The 17,789-nt window shown below is 44.9% G+C and overlaps 1 protein-coding gene across 3 annotated transcripts; it reads left to right on the top strand.

The window, feature by feature from the left end:
• The first annotated feature begins 34 nt into the window (after window positions 1-34).
• On the top strand, window positions 35-10,393 carry cep44 (centrosomal protein 44). 3 transcript variants are annotated; one of them, XM_064335100.1, is made up of 11 exons: window positions 35-767; window positions 3,059-3,206; window positions 5,344-5,490; window positions 6,369-6,476; window positions 7,035-7,172; window positions 7,549-7,752; window positions 8,368-8,437; window positions 8,651-8,757; window positions 9,481-9,518; window positions 9,673-9,717; window positions 9,951-10,393. In XM_064335100.1, exons 1-11 carry the CDS (start codon window positions 679-681, stop codon window positions 9,967-9,969), a joined length of 1,113 nt encoding a protein of 370 aa, XP_064191170.1. In that variant the 5' UTR covers window positions 35-678; the 3' UTR covers window positions 9,970-10,393. The 3 variants fall into 3 exon arrangements, with proteins under 3 accessions (XP_064191170.1, XP_064191172.1, XP_064191171.1); XM_064335102.1 differs by having other exon boundaries at window positions 9,673-9,743; XM_064335101.1 differs by lacking the exon at window positions 35-767 and adding an exon at window positions 2,631-2,693.
• Window positions 10,394-17,789: the final 7,396 nt, after the last annotated feature.

Below are 17,789 nucleotides of genomic sequence, written 5' to 3'. Positions count from 1 at the left end.
GGTGGAAATGACGTAACAACACTAGTGAGTAAATTCATCTGGCTATGCACTTTGGGGAAATCCACAGACTATCTTAAATGTGTATATTTATATTTGGAACACGCATTTCATTGATATTTTACAGTTTTTTTGTAGGTTTGATTATTTTATTAGCGAAGGACTGATTGCAACTAGCGTTGTTTTCTAGGTATCTTTCGCTTTGCAGCCGTGAATGTGCTACTTCAAATCTGAAGATTGCATTTTTACAACCAATCGCGGCATTCCACTGTATTTCGCCGGCAAAAACAAAAGAGGGAGTTTGTGAACGTTTACTATATCGACGGTTTTCATAAGGTAACAGTATACTAGTGCAAAATTAACGTTAGCTGTCAAAGAGGCTACTTAAAAATATATATGTTTACATATTCTTACCGACGAAAATATCAGGACTGGCTATCATAGGCAACAACGAACCACGTTAGCCACCTAGATTAGCTGAGGCTAACAAATTAACTTTGTTCTAGTTGTATTATGCTAACTATGAAGTTATCTGGTTATGTTAGATAGCCATAATACAAAATAAAAAATAAAAAAAAAACTCACAACGTTAGAGTGCATTTAGCTAACTGATCATAGTTAGCGCTAAATAATGTTGGCCTAGTTTCATTTCTTTATTTATACCAAGATTGCAGTGTAACTATGACAACTGGCGATTTAAGAGGATGCCTGCGGAAACTTGAACTTCATCTTAGATCCTTGAAGTACCCCAAAGAAGTTGATTATGCCGGGTAAGGATTGCACTAATGTTACATAATCTGTCATCCTCCTTCAAGAAGACCATTAGCTTGAATTGTGTATTAACTTCTGTCATTTGCACACATTTTGGGACAATAATACAGTATTCATTCTTTCCATTTGAGAGACAGTGTGCAGGTTTTTGTTGTTACAAATACAATTTATTAAAACAATTGATTGAACAATTGCCTTAACTTGTTTCTCCGATTGCAATTGTTGCTGATGAAAACATAAACTAAACTTGAGGTAGTCCAGGGCAGGACTGAAAACCACAACTCCAGGGCCTTAAAGGTCTAAACAACGTTGTATACTAATTCATGCGTCTCTTTATGCGTAATTCAGTCATTTATGTAATTATTCTTACCACTGTAGATTGACAATTATGCTTTTCATTAATTAAAAAAATACAGTAACATATGTTTTCTATTTTCGGATACTGTGTTGTGCATTATTTACAAAACATGTTTATGTTTTCCATACCAATGAAGCAAACTGAATTTGAATTCTTGATTGAATTGACCTACGTTTTTCGTGGTCGACATGCATGTATGCCTTGCTCTCCTATGGGCTCTTTAGAGACCGTTCACTCATCTTCTGGATTGCACTTCCCCATATAAACACAGGGGTTCGCTGTTCTTGTCCTAAGATCACTGTTCAATGACCTTCTGGTCTCCTACTCAATGGATTAGTGCTAAAACTGCTGCAGCACCCAGACGTTTTAGCACGTGACAATGTGACAACTATAAACTGCTGCTTTTTTTTCTTTTCTTTTTTAAGTATGACCGACTAAATGTTTAAGTGAGCATCACAAGTGTACATATTAGTTTTGTTGTATTTATCTGCTCGTCGGATATCTTGGGGCGGGGGGCACCTTTAATATCAATGATACAAGACATTGCTAGTTATTATAGTTGGCTGTTACTGCCATTGCATAAATCTTGTTATTCTTTGCTGGCATGAATTGTTGAAAGTTAACATTTGCTACTATAAAACGACTTCCCTTAAATTAAAGCCCAGAAATTTGGGCGTCTTTTAGTGAAAGTAAATAAAAAAAAAAAAATAAATAAATAAATAATAATTTTAAAAAATGAATTATATTTTGTGGTTTTCTTTAGGCAGTATGGGCATGACAAATAACAGAAATATTACTGTACACATGTAGAGTTTGTACACTGCATACACTAAAATGAACATTTTGCATGTCAGCACATTTTACATTTTACGTTGTTTACATCTTGCTATATTTTGCATTTGAAGTTTCAGTGTGCAAATTATCTCTGCAGTATCTGAACTGACATCTCAGTGTTTGGATACATCTCAGCGCTTGTATACATTTGCGTTCACCTTTATGTTTACATTTATTTATTTTTGTTTTTGCCGCAGCCACAAATTAATTCCAGAATAGGCATATTCCTCTCTTTGAGAGAAGTCGAAATGCTGGAACAAAAAAAAAAAAATACATTTTTCTTGGGGATACAATGAACTCTTTTGGCCAGCAATGTTATGGTTTACATCCCTTTAAAATCATTTTCATTTGCAGTCGACCGCAACAGTGTGCACGGTATGTAATTTATGAGACAATATTCTGGCTCGGAGTCTAAACATCTTGACTTCTGTAAACAGCCCGTTTTAGCTTTTATAGCGTTTCATTTCTCATGTTTGTTTTGAAGTCTCGGGAGCGCAGGAGTGTCCGGGTTCCTCCCGTGCGGGACTGTTTTTGTAAACAGGATTACATTAACCAGCTCCGTCGTCTGAACGGACCCGAACGCTCAGATCTCAAGCACGACAATGTGTTTGAAGTATCGAAAGCAACATGTTTGAAAATGGGGTGGGAGTGGGGGGGGGAATACATTTGGCTCAAATATGTGGAAGACACCCCTGGAAGGATGCCAGTTTTTACGTCATGGTACACAGAGAAGGTCTATGAAACTTTTTAATCTAACATTGTATAAATTTAATATTGAAAGAAGTATTTGATCAGTTGAGTTTGGGTTTTGATGAGAATGTGGTGTTGTGTTTCTTTTGGATTGTAATTGTTAAAGCTTTGAACTCAGTCACAAAAATCTGGCTCAGTTTCAGTAGACATTTGTCATCATTTGTGAATGAGAAATGTCATTTATATTAATGTATATTTGTTTTACATTTTTGTCATCATTTGTTGATAGCAAACGGCACCTGATTTTGTGAAAATATATTCTCAAAACAGAGCTGTAGCATATAATATATAACATCACATTTGTTTAAGCCTAAAATTGACATTTTTTTTATCACATTTTTTTCACAGTTTGGCCAAAGGTGATTCATCATCTTTTTTGCCAGTTCTGAATTACGCATTCCTATCACATTCCTCATATCTTGCCGAAGAACTCATAGGATTTGGAGTTGAACTTGCCGGAAAGAATGACCATAGATTTCTTGAAGCTGTCTACAAGGTAAACATTTTAATTTTGTTTAGCTGAAAGTGTGGTTTATTTCATCACCAAACACTGCCAAAATAATTCAGTTATTATAGTTCATGAGACATTATTGAACAATTATTGGACAAAAAAAGTGTTTTTTTATTGAATGTGTTTGAATTAAATTGCTGCTGTGGTTTATATGTTGGTGGTGGAGTTTTGAGAAAATAGAACATTGAATCTGAGAGTTGGCAGTATTGTAATATTATCTTCAAATTCTGTAATTTTACCTGTGTGTAATTAATGACAAATTCACATGACTATATTCAGTTGAAGTTTTTACCATTGGAAAATATTGCATCAGAGCTTCAAAATGTTTCTGAAGATTCAAGACACAGTCAGCAGCAGGTATCATGTACAGTGTGGGGTTTTTTCCCCTTTTATTCCTAAACACACGTTTCCCTTAATTATCAGGCCCAGTGAGTTTCCCTCACAGCACTCCCACGCTTTGCCTTTGAAGACATTCTGCTATCATTTCTTCCACCATCGATCTCTTAAACGGCAGTCCCCCCCAATTCCCCTTTTCTCCACCTCTGTTCAGTTATCTTTTAACTGTTCAATATGGCAAAGTGTTTCCAGTTGGTGCCTTGAGTCTGCGGAACATTCCGGATTCCATTTCTGGGGCCTCCTGCAGCAGAAATTCCCCGACACTGCTCTCTTCAGATGTTGTCTGGCAAATGGAAAAGCATAAATGAGCAAGTACATGGTACAACTGTAGAAATTCCGGGAAACCTGGGGTTAGAGTCTAAAAGGATTAAACATAGGTGACGTGTACATTAGGTGACATCATTTTACATCCTTAGAAAACTTTCCATTGTACTTGCTAAGGGCCTAGCTGATTAGTAAGTGCTTGGAATGTTGAAAGCTCACTGGTCTTAATTGTGGTATTCATGTCCAGTTTCATTCATTAGTTCAATGACAACAGGGGGGTTGGCATGTTGAAGAGAAACACCTTAGGCCTACCCAAACAGCCTCAACTCAACCCATTCATTGAAGTGGAACTCCCTGTGTACATGTACTGTATATATGCATGGCCTGTTGCCATGTGTACTGTACATATCCTACATTGGTATTGCTTAAAAGAGACTGCTCTCGTAAAGTTCAATGAATTCCTCATTTCTGCAAGTTCCTTTATCTACAAATTGCAGTTCATGTTCACGAGTCCTCTAGCCTCCCCCCCCCCTTCAAGATTGGAAGTGCAGGGATTTCAGAAACGGCTCGGTGATGCGTAGCATCTGTAAGCTCGCGCAACTGGATCGCGCTCCGTTCCAACTGGCAGCCAGTCGAGCTGTCCTCCAGTAATTACTCCGGGATTCACATTTCCTGCCCGGTCTTAAAAAAGCCCTTCATCTCCTTCCAAGCTCTCATCTTGGATCTTCGCTGCGCATTTTCACTTCGGCCCCAAGTGTGCGGAGAGCTATTTGTCACGGCGCTCCTCGGTTTTCCCTGACCCGCGGAGCGACGGTTCCGCGCTGGCGCGCTTTCAAGCCCCGGCTCTTCCGGCTGGAGGGATTATGGGAGACAGATTGCGCCTATGCGATCTTGCCGTACGGAGCTCCGCGGCGCGCCGAACGCAGACAGCATTTGCTAGCAATTAAGCTCGGTGTCTCGGTGGTGTCCGCGTCTCCCCATCATTTCTGCTTGTTCAATTTGCCAAAGCACCCTTACATTTCTACCCCTTGTCTCATTGCCCCAAATGCTGATTCTCAGCCCACGTGCTGTTCTGTCCCCGTGTAATCTCTGCCTCTGTTTGACTTGATATTCTTTTGTTGCTTCTCTCTTATTCTTATTCTTCTCATTATTTTTTTATTCTGATCTTGAGCACCCAGGAGTTTCCTCAAAGGCACCCAGAAATGTAATGCATTGCTATTAGGGTTCCAAGCACATAGTGCTGGAACACACTTCTTTCATTCTTAGGACTTGTGGTTTCTAAGCATCTGTAGCTTAGAAACCACAAGTCCTAGAATAACCATATTCGGCAGGTGGGGTGCTATGGACCCCCACTGCTCTGGGAAGGTATCGCACATTTGTTGGCCAGATGGTGGCGCTATAATGCATATATTTTCAGCATCAGTGGCACATTGGATGCAAACCTTTCTGTGTGTTCACACAGGTGCTGCGGGATGTCTTCAATTACAAGCCTCTTTTAACTAAGGAGCAGTTTCTGCAGTTTGGCTTTGCTGAACGGAAGATCGGCATCCTCTGTGACATCATCGGCTTTGTGACTGAGAGGCACAGAGAGCTGTCTAAAAATGGCAAGGTGTGCTAAATACTTTGTGGTCTTTTTATGTGAATTCAACCCACTGCAGACGCTCATTTATTGCATCAGATTGTTAGAGTTCAGAAAACAGCACCTGCTTTTGTTTTGCTCACAGATATTAGTGTAAAGTTTTCAGTTTTAGTACTTCATCAGCTTGATTATGTGCTTTTTAGTATAACCGACTTTGAATCAAACCTTCTTCAGAATTTCAGTGTATAAATAAAATGGAGCATAGAATTGTTTCTTACTACCTAATGCACCTTATATTGTAGCAAATGGCATGGTATTCTGATAAATGTTGGTAGCCTTTGTTTGGATAGCAGTGAATTCTAAAATAAAGTCTGTGAACTTAATGCTTTGCTATACATCACCCTTAGTCCAAAACTGGCCTTTTTCCCACATACAATTTCTCTGTCGCCCTTAAGTTATTACTGATAATATCAGCCTTACTTGTTAGAAACATTTTTTTTCCTTCTAGTGAAGGGATGATTTTTCTTTGAGATGCACTGAATCCTTGCCTGAGGCAGACTGTTGAGGAGACACCGTGTCCAGACAGATAAATAACATTGGCTGCCCTCATTGGCCATTGAATGTAAACCTTTAACCTGCTCGCAGCCTTGTATATATGGGTGAAATCTGAGAGCAAGACGGGGACCTGTACACTCTGTCCACACTTGGATTATAGCGCATGACACTGTGTATTCACAGGACCGCAAGATTTTTATTTTTTTTCTGATCCGTTTAAATATTTTGCATTTTAGAAATTGAAAACGACTTTACAACTGCCAAAAAAAGGGGCTTATATGGAAACATAAATGTTAGCAGGAAGCCAATGTTGATTGATTTATGGGGTTTCTTTTTTTCTGCCTAATTTTCAGACAAAGAGCAAGCCCCGTTTGCCAAGGTTTAACCAGCAAGCCGAACCAGAGGGGCCTCACTTTGAGGCCGACGCTCTGAAGCCAGTGGGCCCAGCAGTGCCGCCTCCTGTAAGAGACGCCCGCTCCGACCTTCCACTGTCGGGGGAGCCTGCCCATTTCCTGTTTTGATGATATCTTTGCTGTCAGATCCTGCACTAGCTTCTAATTACCAGCTCGGCATTTGATTTATTTTCCTGACAGCGTGCTCGGTAAAATTACTCGTAGCCCAAACGGCGCTATTTGAAGCATGCAGGAAGAGCTGATGATTAATAAGATGAGGTGCCGCTCTGATACAGCCAATGCGTTGTCCTGCATTAGCACTCAGGGTTTCGCTCAAATTGAGAAGCCCTTTGAATTGTCTCTCCTGTGAACTCTGTCTTTGTCTCTACTGTGAGCTCTGTCTCTGTCCCTCTGTGAGCCATGTGTCTCTCCTGTTAGCTCTGTCTCTGTGTCTCTCTATGAGCCCTGTGTGTCTCTGTGAGCTCTGTGTCTCTCTGATCTCTGTGTCTCTCTGTGAGCTCTCTGCCTCTGTGTGAGCTCTATGTCTCTCTGTGACCATTGCCCCACTGTGAGCCTGTCTCCTGTGAGCTTTCTGACAGGTTCTTTGCCTCTGTTCACCCCTGGCAGAAGCCCCTGGTAGAGAGGCACATGGGTGGCCCAGTGGCAATTGTGTCCCACTCCTCTTCTGAGGAATTGTCCTATGAGGATGGGGAGGGAGAGGAAGAGGATGAAAATGAGTCCTCAACGGAGTTTGGTGCATCCCCAGTGAGAACCTGCATATGCCCTTATGCACACATGGCTCGTAACCACCCTCGGACAGAGCTTAGCAGAACATGTATTCAGCACTTACCCCCACATACTTATACACAGACAGCAGTACACACACACAGGCAACAGCACATATACTGCATTTAAACTGAAGGCTTGCACTGTCCCTCACATTATTAAAATAAAGGCCTTTTTAAGCACACAAATGTGAAATTGAAAAAACAAATGCACACAGCCAGTAAATACATGGTTTTGATTGTGTGAATTTTTTTTGTTTTTTTGTTCTTTTTTGTGTGTATTTTTGGCTGTTAGCTATGGGGAAGATGTGGAAGAGATGTAGTGTAGGTCAAGCTGCTGGGTCTGTCTGTGCCAGCAGGTGGAGAGCAGGCTGCAGGCTCTCGAGGCCCAGGTCCTGGAGTACCAGAGGAAGCTGGAGACGATGTCCCTGCTGGAGGACAGGCTGAAGCGGCTGGAGAGGGACACGGCCGGGAAGATCGTCATCAACCAGCAGGACTGGGACAACCTGGAGAGCCGCGTGCTGCTGCTGGAGACCAGGCTAGCGCTGAGCTCGTCACAGGTACCGTTATCTAGACCAGGCTAGCACTGAGCTCATCACAGGTACCGTTAGCTAGACCAGGCTAGCGCTGAGCTCGTCACAGGTACCGTTATCTAGACCAGGCTAGCACTGAGCTCGTCACAGGTACCGTTAGCTAGACCAGGCTAGCACTGAGCTCGTCACAGGTACCGTTAGCTAGACCAGGCTAGCACTGAGCTCGTCACAGGTACCGTTAGCTAGACCAGGCTAGCACTGAGCTCGTCACAGGTACCGTTAGGTAGACCAGGCTAGCACTGAGCTCGTCACAGGTACCGTTAGCTAGACCAGGCTAGCACTGAGCTCATCACAGGTACCGTTAGTAAGAGGCAGCATAATGAATAAAAACATGTATCTCAGAGGAACACCACATCACAACTAGCGTATGTTAGCGCTAGTATTGATTGTGATCTGAACCAATCACAGTGTTTTGTTGACAAAAAGTATTTTGACTGTGTCCTAAAAGTCAGTTAGTGATTACTATGTGGTAACTCCTGACATTCATCATAGGAATGGCAAAGTCTCACTCATCAATCCCCAGTGTTTAATGGTTATTGATTGAAATATTTTAGCTAATGCTCCTCTTTCTTTTACATACAGAAACCCTCATCGCTTGGCCGTGAGGCTGAAAGCATCGCTCGAGAAATTGCGACAATCCAGGAATCATCCGGTAAGTAACTTTGCCGTCGGCGTCAACCCGGCCGTTTCTGCCGGTGTCGGGCGTGCGATTTACGGCCCGGGCCCCGCTTGGGCTGCCCCCGCCGCGCGCAAACCGCAAATCACCACACAGGGCGGTCGCGTTCGACGCCCAGCCCAAACAAGAGGAGCGATTAACAAACTCCACCCGTGTCTCTCTCTGTTCTGTCGGGCTGTCCCGCCGCAGAGACCAGCCCCGAGCCGCCGCCCCCGTCGCCACGGAGCCCCCCCCGCAGAGGCCCGGACGCTCACGCGGCCGCCATCAATCCCTTTGTTTTGACTGCGGATCCAAAGGTGAGACACTCCTCCCTCCCGCCCCCCCCCCCCGTGCATTCCTGTCCGGGGTCAGGCCCCGTGGAGCTCACGCACCCCTGACGCATGGGCCCGGGAGGCGGCCGGCGTGTCGCGGGGCTCCCTCCCCCAAACCCAAATAACCGCAGGCCCCTCCGGGCTCTCTCCGGCAGCCCGCCGACGCGCTACGGTCCGCCCGCGCTAACGTTCGGACGCCGGAGCTTTGGGAAATTGTTTAATAGCGGCTCGTTTAGCCGCAGCGCTTTCCTGCTGTAAGCCGTAGCTTTAGGAATCCTGGGGAAAACCCTAAACCGCCCCGTTATTTAGCACACGGCTGATGCCTGTTTAAGCCTGGCCAATTCTCGAACCCCCAAAATAGATTATGTTCTCGTGTAGTGTTATTTTTATTTGAAACAACTGGGATAAATAGTCAGAGTAATGTGTGCATACAGCAGTTATTGCTTGTTTAAGGATTATCTGGTTAAAAATTTACGTAAAAGAAAAAAAACAAACAAAAAAAACATTTATCCTATTTTATGATGTATAGCTGAAATTTATAGGCATGGAGATTTTCACTGATCACAAAGTCAAACTTTGAACAGAAACATGTTGTATGACACACTACAGATTTGTAAGAAGCCTTACTTTCAGTGCACATTTTGTGTTTAATCTCATGTGCTGGCCAATGAAGTGAATAGTGATTGTGTGTTGCGTCCTCTTTTGCAGGAGAATATTAAAGAGCGACTGGAAAGAATAGCCACCATGTAAGTTTACATTCAGTTCACACAGCCCGTTTTCCGAGTGCTTTTGGTAGTGGGAACGACCTGGCGGTGGCTGTAAATATCTTGTTAAAGTGTCACTGGCTCAGACGGAGGTTGTAAAGTGTTATAACGGCCTTGTTTCCCTGCATCCTTTCAGGATGAATGAAACGTCCAGCCTTCTGAGGAGCACGGAGCCCTCCATGTAAATACGTCTCCGTTTTATCCTTGGTATGCAACCACATGTCTTAAATGTATTCGTGCGTTAACACATAAATAAAGGAAATGTATTTCAAAATTCACTGTAAGCCTGCAGCATATAGTTTATGTAGTCTGTGCCCTACATGTTTGGGTCTAGATCAAAAGTTTTTTTTTTTCTTTTTTTTTCCCCTTTTCTTCTCTCTTCTCTCCCTCCCCTTTCCACGTTTTGGGATGCAGTGGGAAGTGGATAAGATGATTCTGGATCAGCTGATCATTCTCCTCATTACTGCTACTGTCCTGCAGAGGGCACTGTGACCTAAGAATGTTGCATCTTGTTTGTTCTGTGTGGCTTTGTCTCCATCTGCTGCTTAGCGCAAGCATTACATCTGTTGGTTACACTGATGCTAGTGAGATTTTTTCATTTTCAGAATCGCATAAGCAGAAGAATAACATTTACATGGTTTCATTTTAACTGGAAACTATGGCTCGCTTCAACAGTCCAATCCATTTCCATGGGCAAGCCCTGGAAAGTCTGTCCCAGTAGGCCTGTATAAATTAGGTGCACCACTGTACTGACCATTTTTTAAGATATTTATTTGCATGCGTGAAGCAATTTTTTACAGAGCACTACAGTCTGATTACTTTCTGCCAATCATATTAAAGATTTATTTAAAGTTAAAGATGAATCTGTGCTTTAATAATATGCAAAACAGTCAATCTCGTTTGCTTCTGTGGGCATATCGAGCAGTTTGGAATGCAACTTGGGTTTCGCTTCAGATACAGGATGTGTTGCATTTCGGCTGTCTTTCCTGTCTGTGTGATCCACAGCACCATTGAATAAATGGCAACACCCATCTGAACCTGGCCGCTTGATATTCAGTGATGGATTATTTGGTTGAAAGCAACAATTGATTATTCAGATAGCTGGTAATTGATTGTTTAGAAACACTGAGCAATTGATTCCCCAGAGAACAGAGAAATTGATTATTTGGAGTGACTCGCACACAATGCAAGACCATGTGTGACTTCAGGGCAAGGGAAGCGTGCAGTACCTTTGCTCTTTCCGGAAGAATGCAGATTTTTATCGTGGTTCCTTTCATGTCTGAAATCGCCTGGGTAAAGCCACACCGGTAATGTGATATCAGTGCCCAAGATTTCAGGAGATATCTGGAGGTTGTCGTGTTCATCGGTATTTTTTCGCTCAGCCCTCTTGGCGACGAGGGAGCCGATGCTTCCTGCTGAGGTATTTTTAGCGTCCCCGTGGCTCCCCGAAAACCATGGAAGTGTTTGATTTTTGAATGTAGATGCATTCATAGTTGTGGAAGATGTTGGATTTTTGCACAGTGTATTGTACTCTCTCATTTATTATTATATATTTTTTTGGGTTTATAGCTATCGTGGCTTGCCTTTTTTTTCACAAGTCTTTATTAGTACTAATAAGGACTTTGGAAACGACCCTTGAATTGCCTTGAAAAACACTGATTTGTACATTGTAAATGCTTTTTGAACACACCGAATCCTGGGAGCGTTCTGTCTAAAGTACAATAGATTTTATGAGACATTCTTCAGTAGAACGTGAAGTGTTTGCGATTCCAAATTAGAATGCAAAGCCTCTGATTACCTCAGCTGACACGGGCCTGTCCCCAGTGCTGAGGTGCGTTGTGTATGCCGGAGTTTAGCTTGCCGCTCAGGGGGTGGGGGGGGGTGGGGGCCCGACCTCCCAGAGGATTATCTAAACACCCTCAGAGGAGCCTGAGCTGGCATCGTGAGGGGGGAGGGGGGGTGGGAGTGACGGGCCTTTCCGGGGGGGGTGGATTTGCGAACCCAAAAAAAGACGAGACACTGCATCTCTGTGCCTCTCCGTAATACCCTAATACCCCACGCTGGGCCAGGTCCAGCTGAGGCTGACTCCCCAGGGTCAAAATGCCCCCCGGATTCTGAAGCCGCCAGAGTCCTAAATCATATTACTCAGAGCACACAGGACTTAACAGCTCCTCTTTTCCTTACCACCATGTGCTCAGCTGGGACCTTTTAACACTGTATATCTGCTACTGTTACGCTTAATGTTTTTCAGTGATGCGGGCTATACTTTGCAGAAATGGAACTGTCTAAATGATTTAGCCGAAGGAATGGCGTAGATGGGAACAAAGCGCCGTGCAGAGAGAGAGAGAGCGAGCCGGTCTCCTTTCAGTCCGAGGCATTCGGACTGAGCGCCGACGCGCTTATTATTCCACGCGTGTCTGAGACGCGTTTGTGAGAAGCGTGCGAGGGGATAGAGGCGTGTCAGGTTTGGGAGGGATGTTCATTATCCGCCGGGGGCCGCGAGGGGATCCAGCGTCGCGTCTCCGTCAGACCGCCGCGCTTCTCACGCCGATTGTATTGGCAGGGCGCGCGACTGGAAGGCTGATGCATCTTAATGAAGCGGATTGATCCCCCCTCCGTCTTGGCGGTATCGGCTCCCGGGCCCTCGGAAGACGCGTTCCGATGCCACACGTCCGCTGAGCCGGACGCCTTTGTGGTGCGGCGGCGTCGGCGTTGGAATTCTCCGCCTGCGTTCCGTTCGCAGATCGCTCGCGCGCGGACTCTCCCTTCCCAGGCCCATAAGATGCCATTTTTCTAATTAACCCCACTACAGGGACTCCAATGGCGTCGTTTCCATCCTCTCGCATAATTACAATCATATGGCAGACTCTTAATTAATTAGCCGTATTTTCACCCCTGTTGACCATCTGTCTGTACTCTGGTATTGAAGGCGCTAGTGGCTACTGCTGTGTGCTATTTGGTATAATGTACCTGCGTAGCTCCAATTGAACCCAGCTGTACAAATAGCAGTTTAAGCGCCAGATCCCGTCCCGCCATCTGCTACTCTCGGCTTCATGTAAATACAGCTAGCCGGCAGTCGCAGATTCTCTCCCTAAATCCGCCAGGATTATGATTCATGGCGTAATTATGGTGTGTCGCGAGAGGGCTCCGGGGTGCCGGATATTAAGTGGTAGGCTGCTCGCGGTGATGGCGTGCGGTATGGGGAACGCTGGAGAACGCGGCGGCGGCGGCCACATCGGGGTCAGCGCGTCATTAGCCGCGCCTGATTGGGGCCGAGACGCGCGGATGCGCCGCTCCCGCCGTATCCCCGCCCACCATCCCGCCAGCGGGAGGCGGCTCCGAGCCGGGCGCGACAGGTCGGCGAAGGAGGGAACCGCGGATGTCTCTGCAGGGAGCCGGCGCCGCCCCGTCCCCAACGGCCTTCCAACCGGACTACCGCGTCCTTCTCAACGACCCTGACTATTATACCTCCCCCGCCACGTCCCACGACGTGCTTCCGACGTATGACTAATTTTCTCTCTTAATTAGCCAGACCTCGAGCGTGTCATTGAACTCTTTACCTTCCTGGCTGGAGGAGTGCAGCAGGCACGGCCGGTGCTGGGGAGTCCTCTTGCCCCCACGGCTAATTAAGGCGATCAGTCATGATAATGGGACCGATGTGATGGATGGCCTTAAAAAGGGGGGGGGGTAGTTTGGGTTTCAAGCAGGAGCACGGAGCCTAATTCTGGTGTGAGACCCGTGTTTCAGTTGCATGTACACGGTGAGATTAGCTTTGTTTGCCATAATTTACCACCGCTCACATTTTGTTCTTAGAAAGATACCTGATTAAAATTTCCAGCTTTTGTCAATTGAAAGACATTGCCTGTTACTCCAAAATGTCCAAAAAATGAGTTAGAGAATAGAATTGCGGCTTATGGAAAACTGATACGATGCCATTGTTTTGTCATCGTTGCAAAATCTTTTGTCCAGTTGTGCAAACATGCTAATTGTGTGATGTGTAAATAATTTTTTTGCACATTATTCAGTGATAAGTTCTGTTCCAGGTTCCTGATTGCATAGTTTTTTTTTTTCCCCCAGTCACAGTGGAGTTTGCTAGTTTTGGCCCGAGGCCTCATTCCCTGGCAGTCATTGTAGGCCTATGGGAAGTCATACAATAACATCTTATCAGGGCGAATGAGCACATTTGTGAATGCCGGGGCCTCTCAAAGATGTTTTTCAATAATAAACACACCGTTGACCATTCCACAAGTCTCTCAGACTCGATGAGGTTCGTGGTTACCTGTGTAGTACAAACGGTGGGAAAAAAATGCACGCGTTGGACTTAGTGGACTAGAAAGTTGAAATGCTATAAAGTTAAAATTTGCAGTTGAGTCGAGTTTGTACCTGTGAGTAATCCACTTTTTAATTAAAAAAAAAAAATCAAGTATAGTTGTGTTGTATTAGTTCAGTTCTGTATGTGTAGAGTATTAGTCTCTCACTTCATGGGCTTAATATCACCCATGTCTTTTAGTCTATAAGGCGTTAACACTTCTAAAATCACAGAATCACCCATGTAGCATTTTCAAAAGCCTCTGCAAGCCATTATTTTCTGCATTAGTTATCTTGTACACCTCTCACGAAGATTAGGCATATCTGCCGAGCTTGGGTTTACAAGGTTCATGGGATGCTGTACCAAACTGTGCCTTCCCCTTTTATTTACATTGAAGATATGTCCAACCCTACGATGCTGGAAACGAGCAGCGAATGGAACGTTGCGTGCTTTCCCACCACCAGTTCGCACAAATACATGAACTAAGCCTCCCCTTATCTTCAGCTCGGACTCCCCCCTTAACAATAACCGACTGTTTGTGAACTTCCTCTGGTCAACAGCCTACGAGCGCGAACGTGGTTCCATTTTGTTTCCATAACCATCGCGTGCCCTTTGCAGAACTGGGCTGTGAAGAAATAAAGAAAAAAAAACTTGTGAGAGGAAGAAATTAGCGCGTGAACACTTCTGAAGCATAGCATTTTTGAGCGGTGATTTCCACACCGTGCGTGAGATTATAATGAGTAGGAAAAACTTTTTTTTTTAATGCGCTTTAGATTAGATCTATATTCACTAATCACAATGTGCTAATGCCTTTGAGTGAGGAATTCAAGTAACTTATTTCCGGAACCGCTTAACTTATGAAGTTCCAAAACAGCAAATAATTTAAAAACATTTTTTGGGACTGTTAGATGTGGTCGAGTTTCTTAGTTGTTCGGGGTCCTGTAAGGGGAAGCCGTCCCTTTAAGAATGTGCTCACACATGCGCCCTGAACTGAAAGGGAAAGGTAATTACTCGCACCTCTGTGCGTGCGTGACCATCAAACCGGCATTCTGAGCGAAGCGTAATGCGGAAGGACCCTTCCACTGAGAAGGTGAATGTCATCTATCACGCTGATGTGACATGAATGCCAATGGACGTGCTGTTTCAGGGGCCAGTAATAATGGGAAATTCGTTTGTCGCTCAAGTGACTCCCGCTCGCTGTCCGGCCTGTGGCTAGCTCACTGCGCACGCGTATGATTGGGTCTCCTCCGCCCCAGCTCTCCGCGTGTGTGGCTTGCGGTGTGAAAAGAAGCAGCAGGTTGGCCAGTGTGTGTCTCAGATGAGAACCGTTCATCTTCACTCTTCCGAACCGGCAGCAGGGGCCCTATATGAGCACTCTTGTACACAGTTTGTGAAATAGAATTGTCTGTACATGGTCAAAATATGTGATGAGGTAAATATACATCCGTGGATAAAATATTTTGACAATATGTAATTCTGCTCTGAAAAAAGAAAGAAATTAAAATGAAAAAAATGTACGAATAAAGTATGATTTGTTGGTCTGATTATGAATCTTGTTTTGTATGATGAAAACGATCATTTGAATGACTCCGATCAGACCTCAGACCGGTGTCATTGGGAAAGTGAACTTCACCGAAGTCCGTCTCGCCGGCTAAGCCCATTCCGCGAGAAGTCCTCGGGTGATTTCCTGGCCTCCCCTACCCTTTCACAGTCATCGATTTGAGCTGTTCTGAGCACTTTTGAGAAGGGATTTATCCTTGCTTTGGCTCGGTGAGAAACCGTCCCTCCCTCTGACTGTCCGTGACTTGTTTTCTTTAATTAATGCCGTGGAGGACCCGAGTTCTCCCCCGTTCGGACGCTCGCAGCCTCCCACAGATTCCGCGTTCGGAATGATCTGGAAAACCCGCTGCGTCTCACTGGTACTTGTGTATCCAAGGATATTTATAAAAGGACATGTCCTCACAGAGCAGGTACACGGTATAACATTATTGATTTTCAAAGTTAGAGCACATACTGTTGATTAATGTTATATATCCTGTCCAATTATTCAGCTAGATATATGACTGAAGTAATTCAGGTTGAGAAACATGCTCAATGATACCAATGGTAATGCTGGACTTGGTGAGTTTTTAGGCCCAGTTCCTCACTCACTCAATATGCAACCATCTCATTTTTGGTATTTGCATTATTCATTAGGCTTCGCACACTCACTCAGTTGATCAAATTAGCTTTTTTTCCACTTCCACTTTGTTTTAGTGTCAGGAAAATCATTTTCTTATTTTCATGGCCCTTCCACCATCTTATCGTCTTTCTGCTCCTGCGTCTGGTAAGTGCGTCTGCGTCTGGCTGCAATAACCCGATGCCTCCGGAGGTCACGAGGGGCCATTTTGTCAGAAGCAAAAATTTACTGAGAAACCTGGGAGAAGCAACTGGGAAAAAAACATGAAAACTACAGCATGGTGTGGAACTCACGAGTATCAGAAGAATGTCCTTCAGGCCCAGGAGAGCAGGCTGCAGCAGCTCCATACCAGTCAAAAAACATCGTTATGCGTCCCGTGAGCGTTACACAGGAGGAAGGGAAAGGCACTCAGAGCTTGCCTGGTATGACTCGTCCAGGCTGGAGAGGAGGAGGAAGAGGAGGATGAACGCTCTGCCATCTCTTGCTCGGCTGTGAGCAGAGCTATGTGACTCAGACACGAGGCCCGGTTTCAGACCGGCTCCTGCAGTGATGCCATCTGCTGCCGGATTCGGCGAAACGCTGCCCCCTGCAGGTCGGCACGGGTTTTACGGTCCCCTTTTCCCATCGGGCCTACTATTCTGCCTGCTCTGACTGCCCACATGCTGGCCTGCTCCAACCTGCTTTACCTGATAAGAGCACCCTGCTCACCACATCCTTTGCGATTATGTGGGTTAAGAAGATTGTTGTGCTAAACAATGGAAAATCCACTATTTCCAATGCCGGCAGAATACCAGTGAGTACTGTAGGATAGATATCCCCCCACGCTCCTCCACAACTGCAGTCAGGAGGGCCAAGCGTGCATAACTGCAGGGAGCTTGTAGCCGTCTGTTCTGGAGTGTGCAGTAGCGGATCACTAGGTGGGGCTATTTGTCCTGCCGCATGCTCTCAGCTGGGGGCTCTGGTTGCCAGGTCAGACGTGGTGATCTCTGCAGTCATACGCCCCCTGCTCCCCGCAGACACGTGCCGCACGAACGCGCATGTTCGCATTCACGCGCTGCTGCGGACGCTTTGATCTGCCTGTGCTTCAGTAGTGACGCATGAGAACCATACGCATGTGTGGCCTGCTGGGTCACTGATGACCCATTGCGGGTGAGTCTGGATTAATATACGTATGTGTTCTGGATAGATCTCCCCCCCTCTGTTTTTTGACACTTTCCCTCCTGCACTCCTCACAGTCATGTTCTTTTGCTCTTCCTTGCTCAAAGAAAAACACTTTCTCAGGTTGTCTCAGCATCTTGTCTTCAACAAACTCTTATGCACTGTAAAAAAAAGAAAAAAAAAACTGAAAAGAATAGTGAAAAGACTAGCCACAAAGTTGGCAGTGAAAAACCTTTTAATGAAAAGAGAAAAAAAAAACTTCCCATAAGATGGTCACTAATGCAGCGTGTTTACTTTTGTGATTGGCAACAGTACAAACACCATTGTTAGTTTCATTCTTCCTGCTCCTTCAGTCCCATTTCCAGTTTTAAATGTTCATGCCATATAATGCTTTGGTGCACTTGAAAATACTTTTAGTCACAAGTTCTTCCTGGTAGTTTCTCAGTGTAGAGAGTAGTATCGCTTTGATTGTTATTCTGTGTTATTGTGGCGCTCAAATAAAGCACGGCCCAAATGTGGCCTGAGATCGCAGCTGTATCTCGTTCATCTCCGCGCAGACCTAATCTTTAGCGACGGCGGGCCGTGGCGCGAAGCCGTACACACTCTT

This window comes from Anguilla rostrata, chromosome 5 (genome assembly GCF_018555375.3).
Source record: "Anguilla rostrata isolate EN2019 chromosome 5, ASM1855537v3, whole genome shotgun sequence".
Lineage (NCBI taxonomy): Eukaryota > Metazoa > Chordata > Actinopteri > Anguilliformes > Anguillidae > Anguilla > Anguilla rostrata.
The sequence above is the reverse complement of the archived record's forward strand: the minus strand, read 5'-3'. Positions and strand labels throughout refer to the sequence as shown.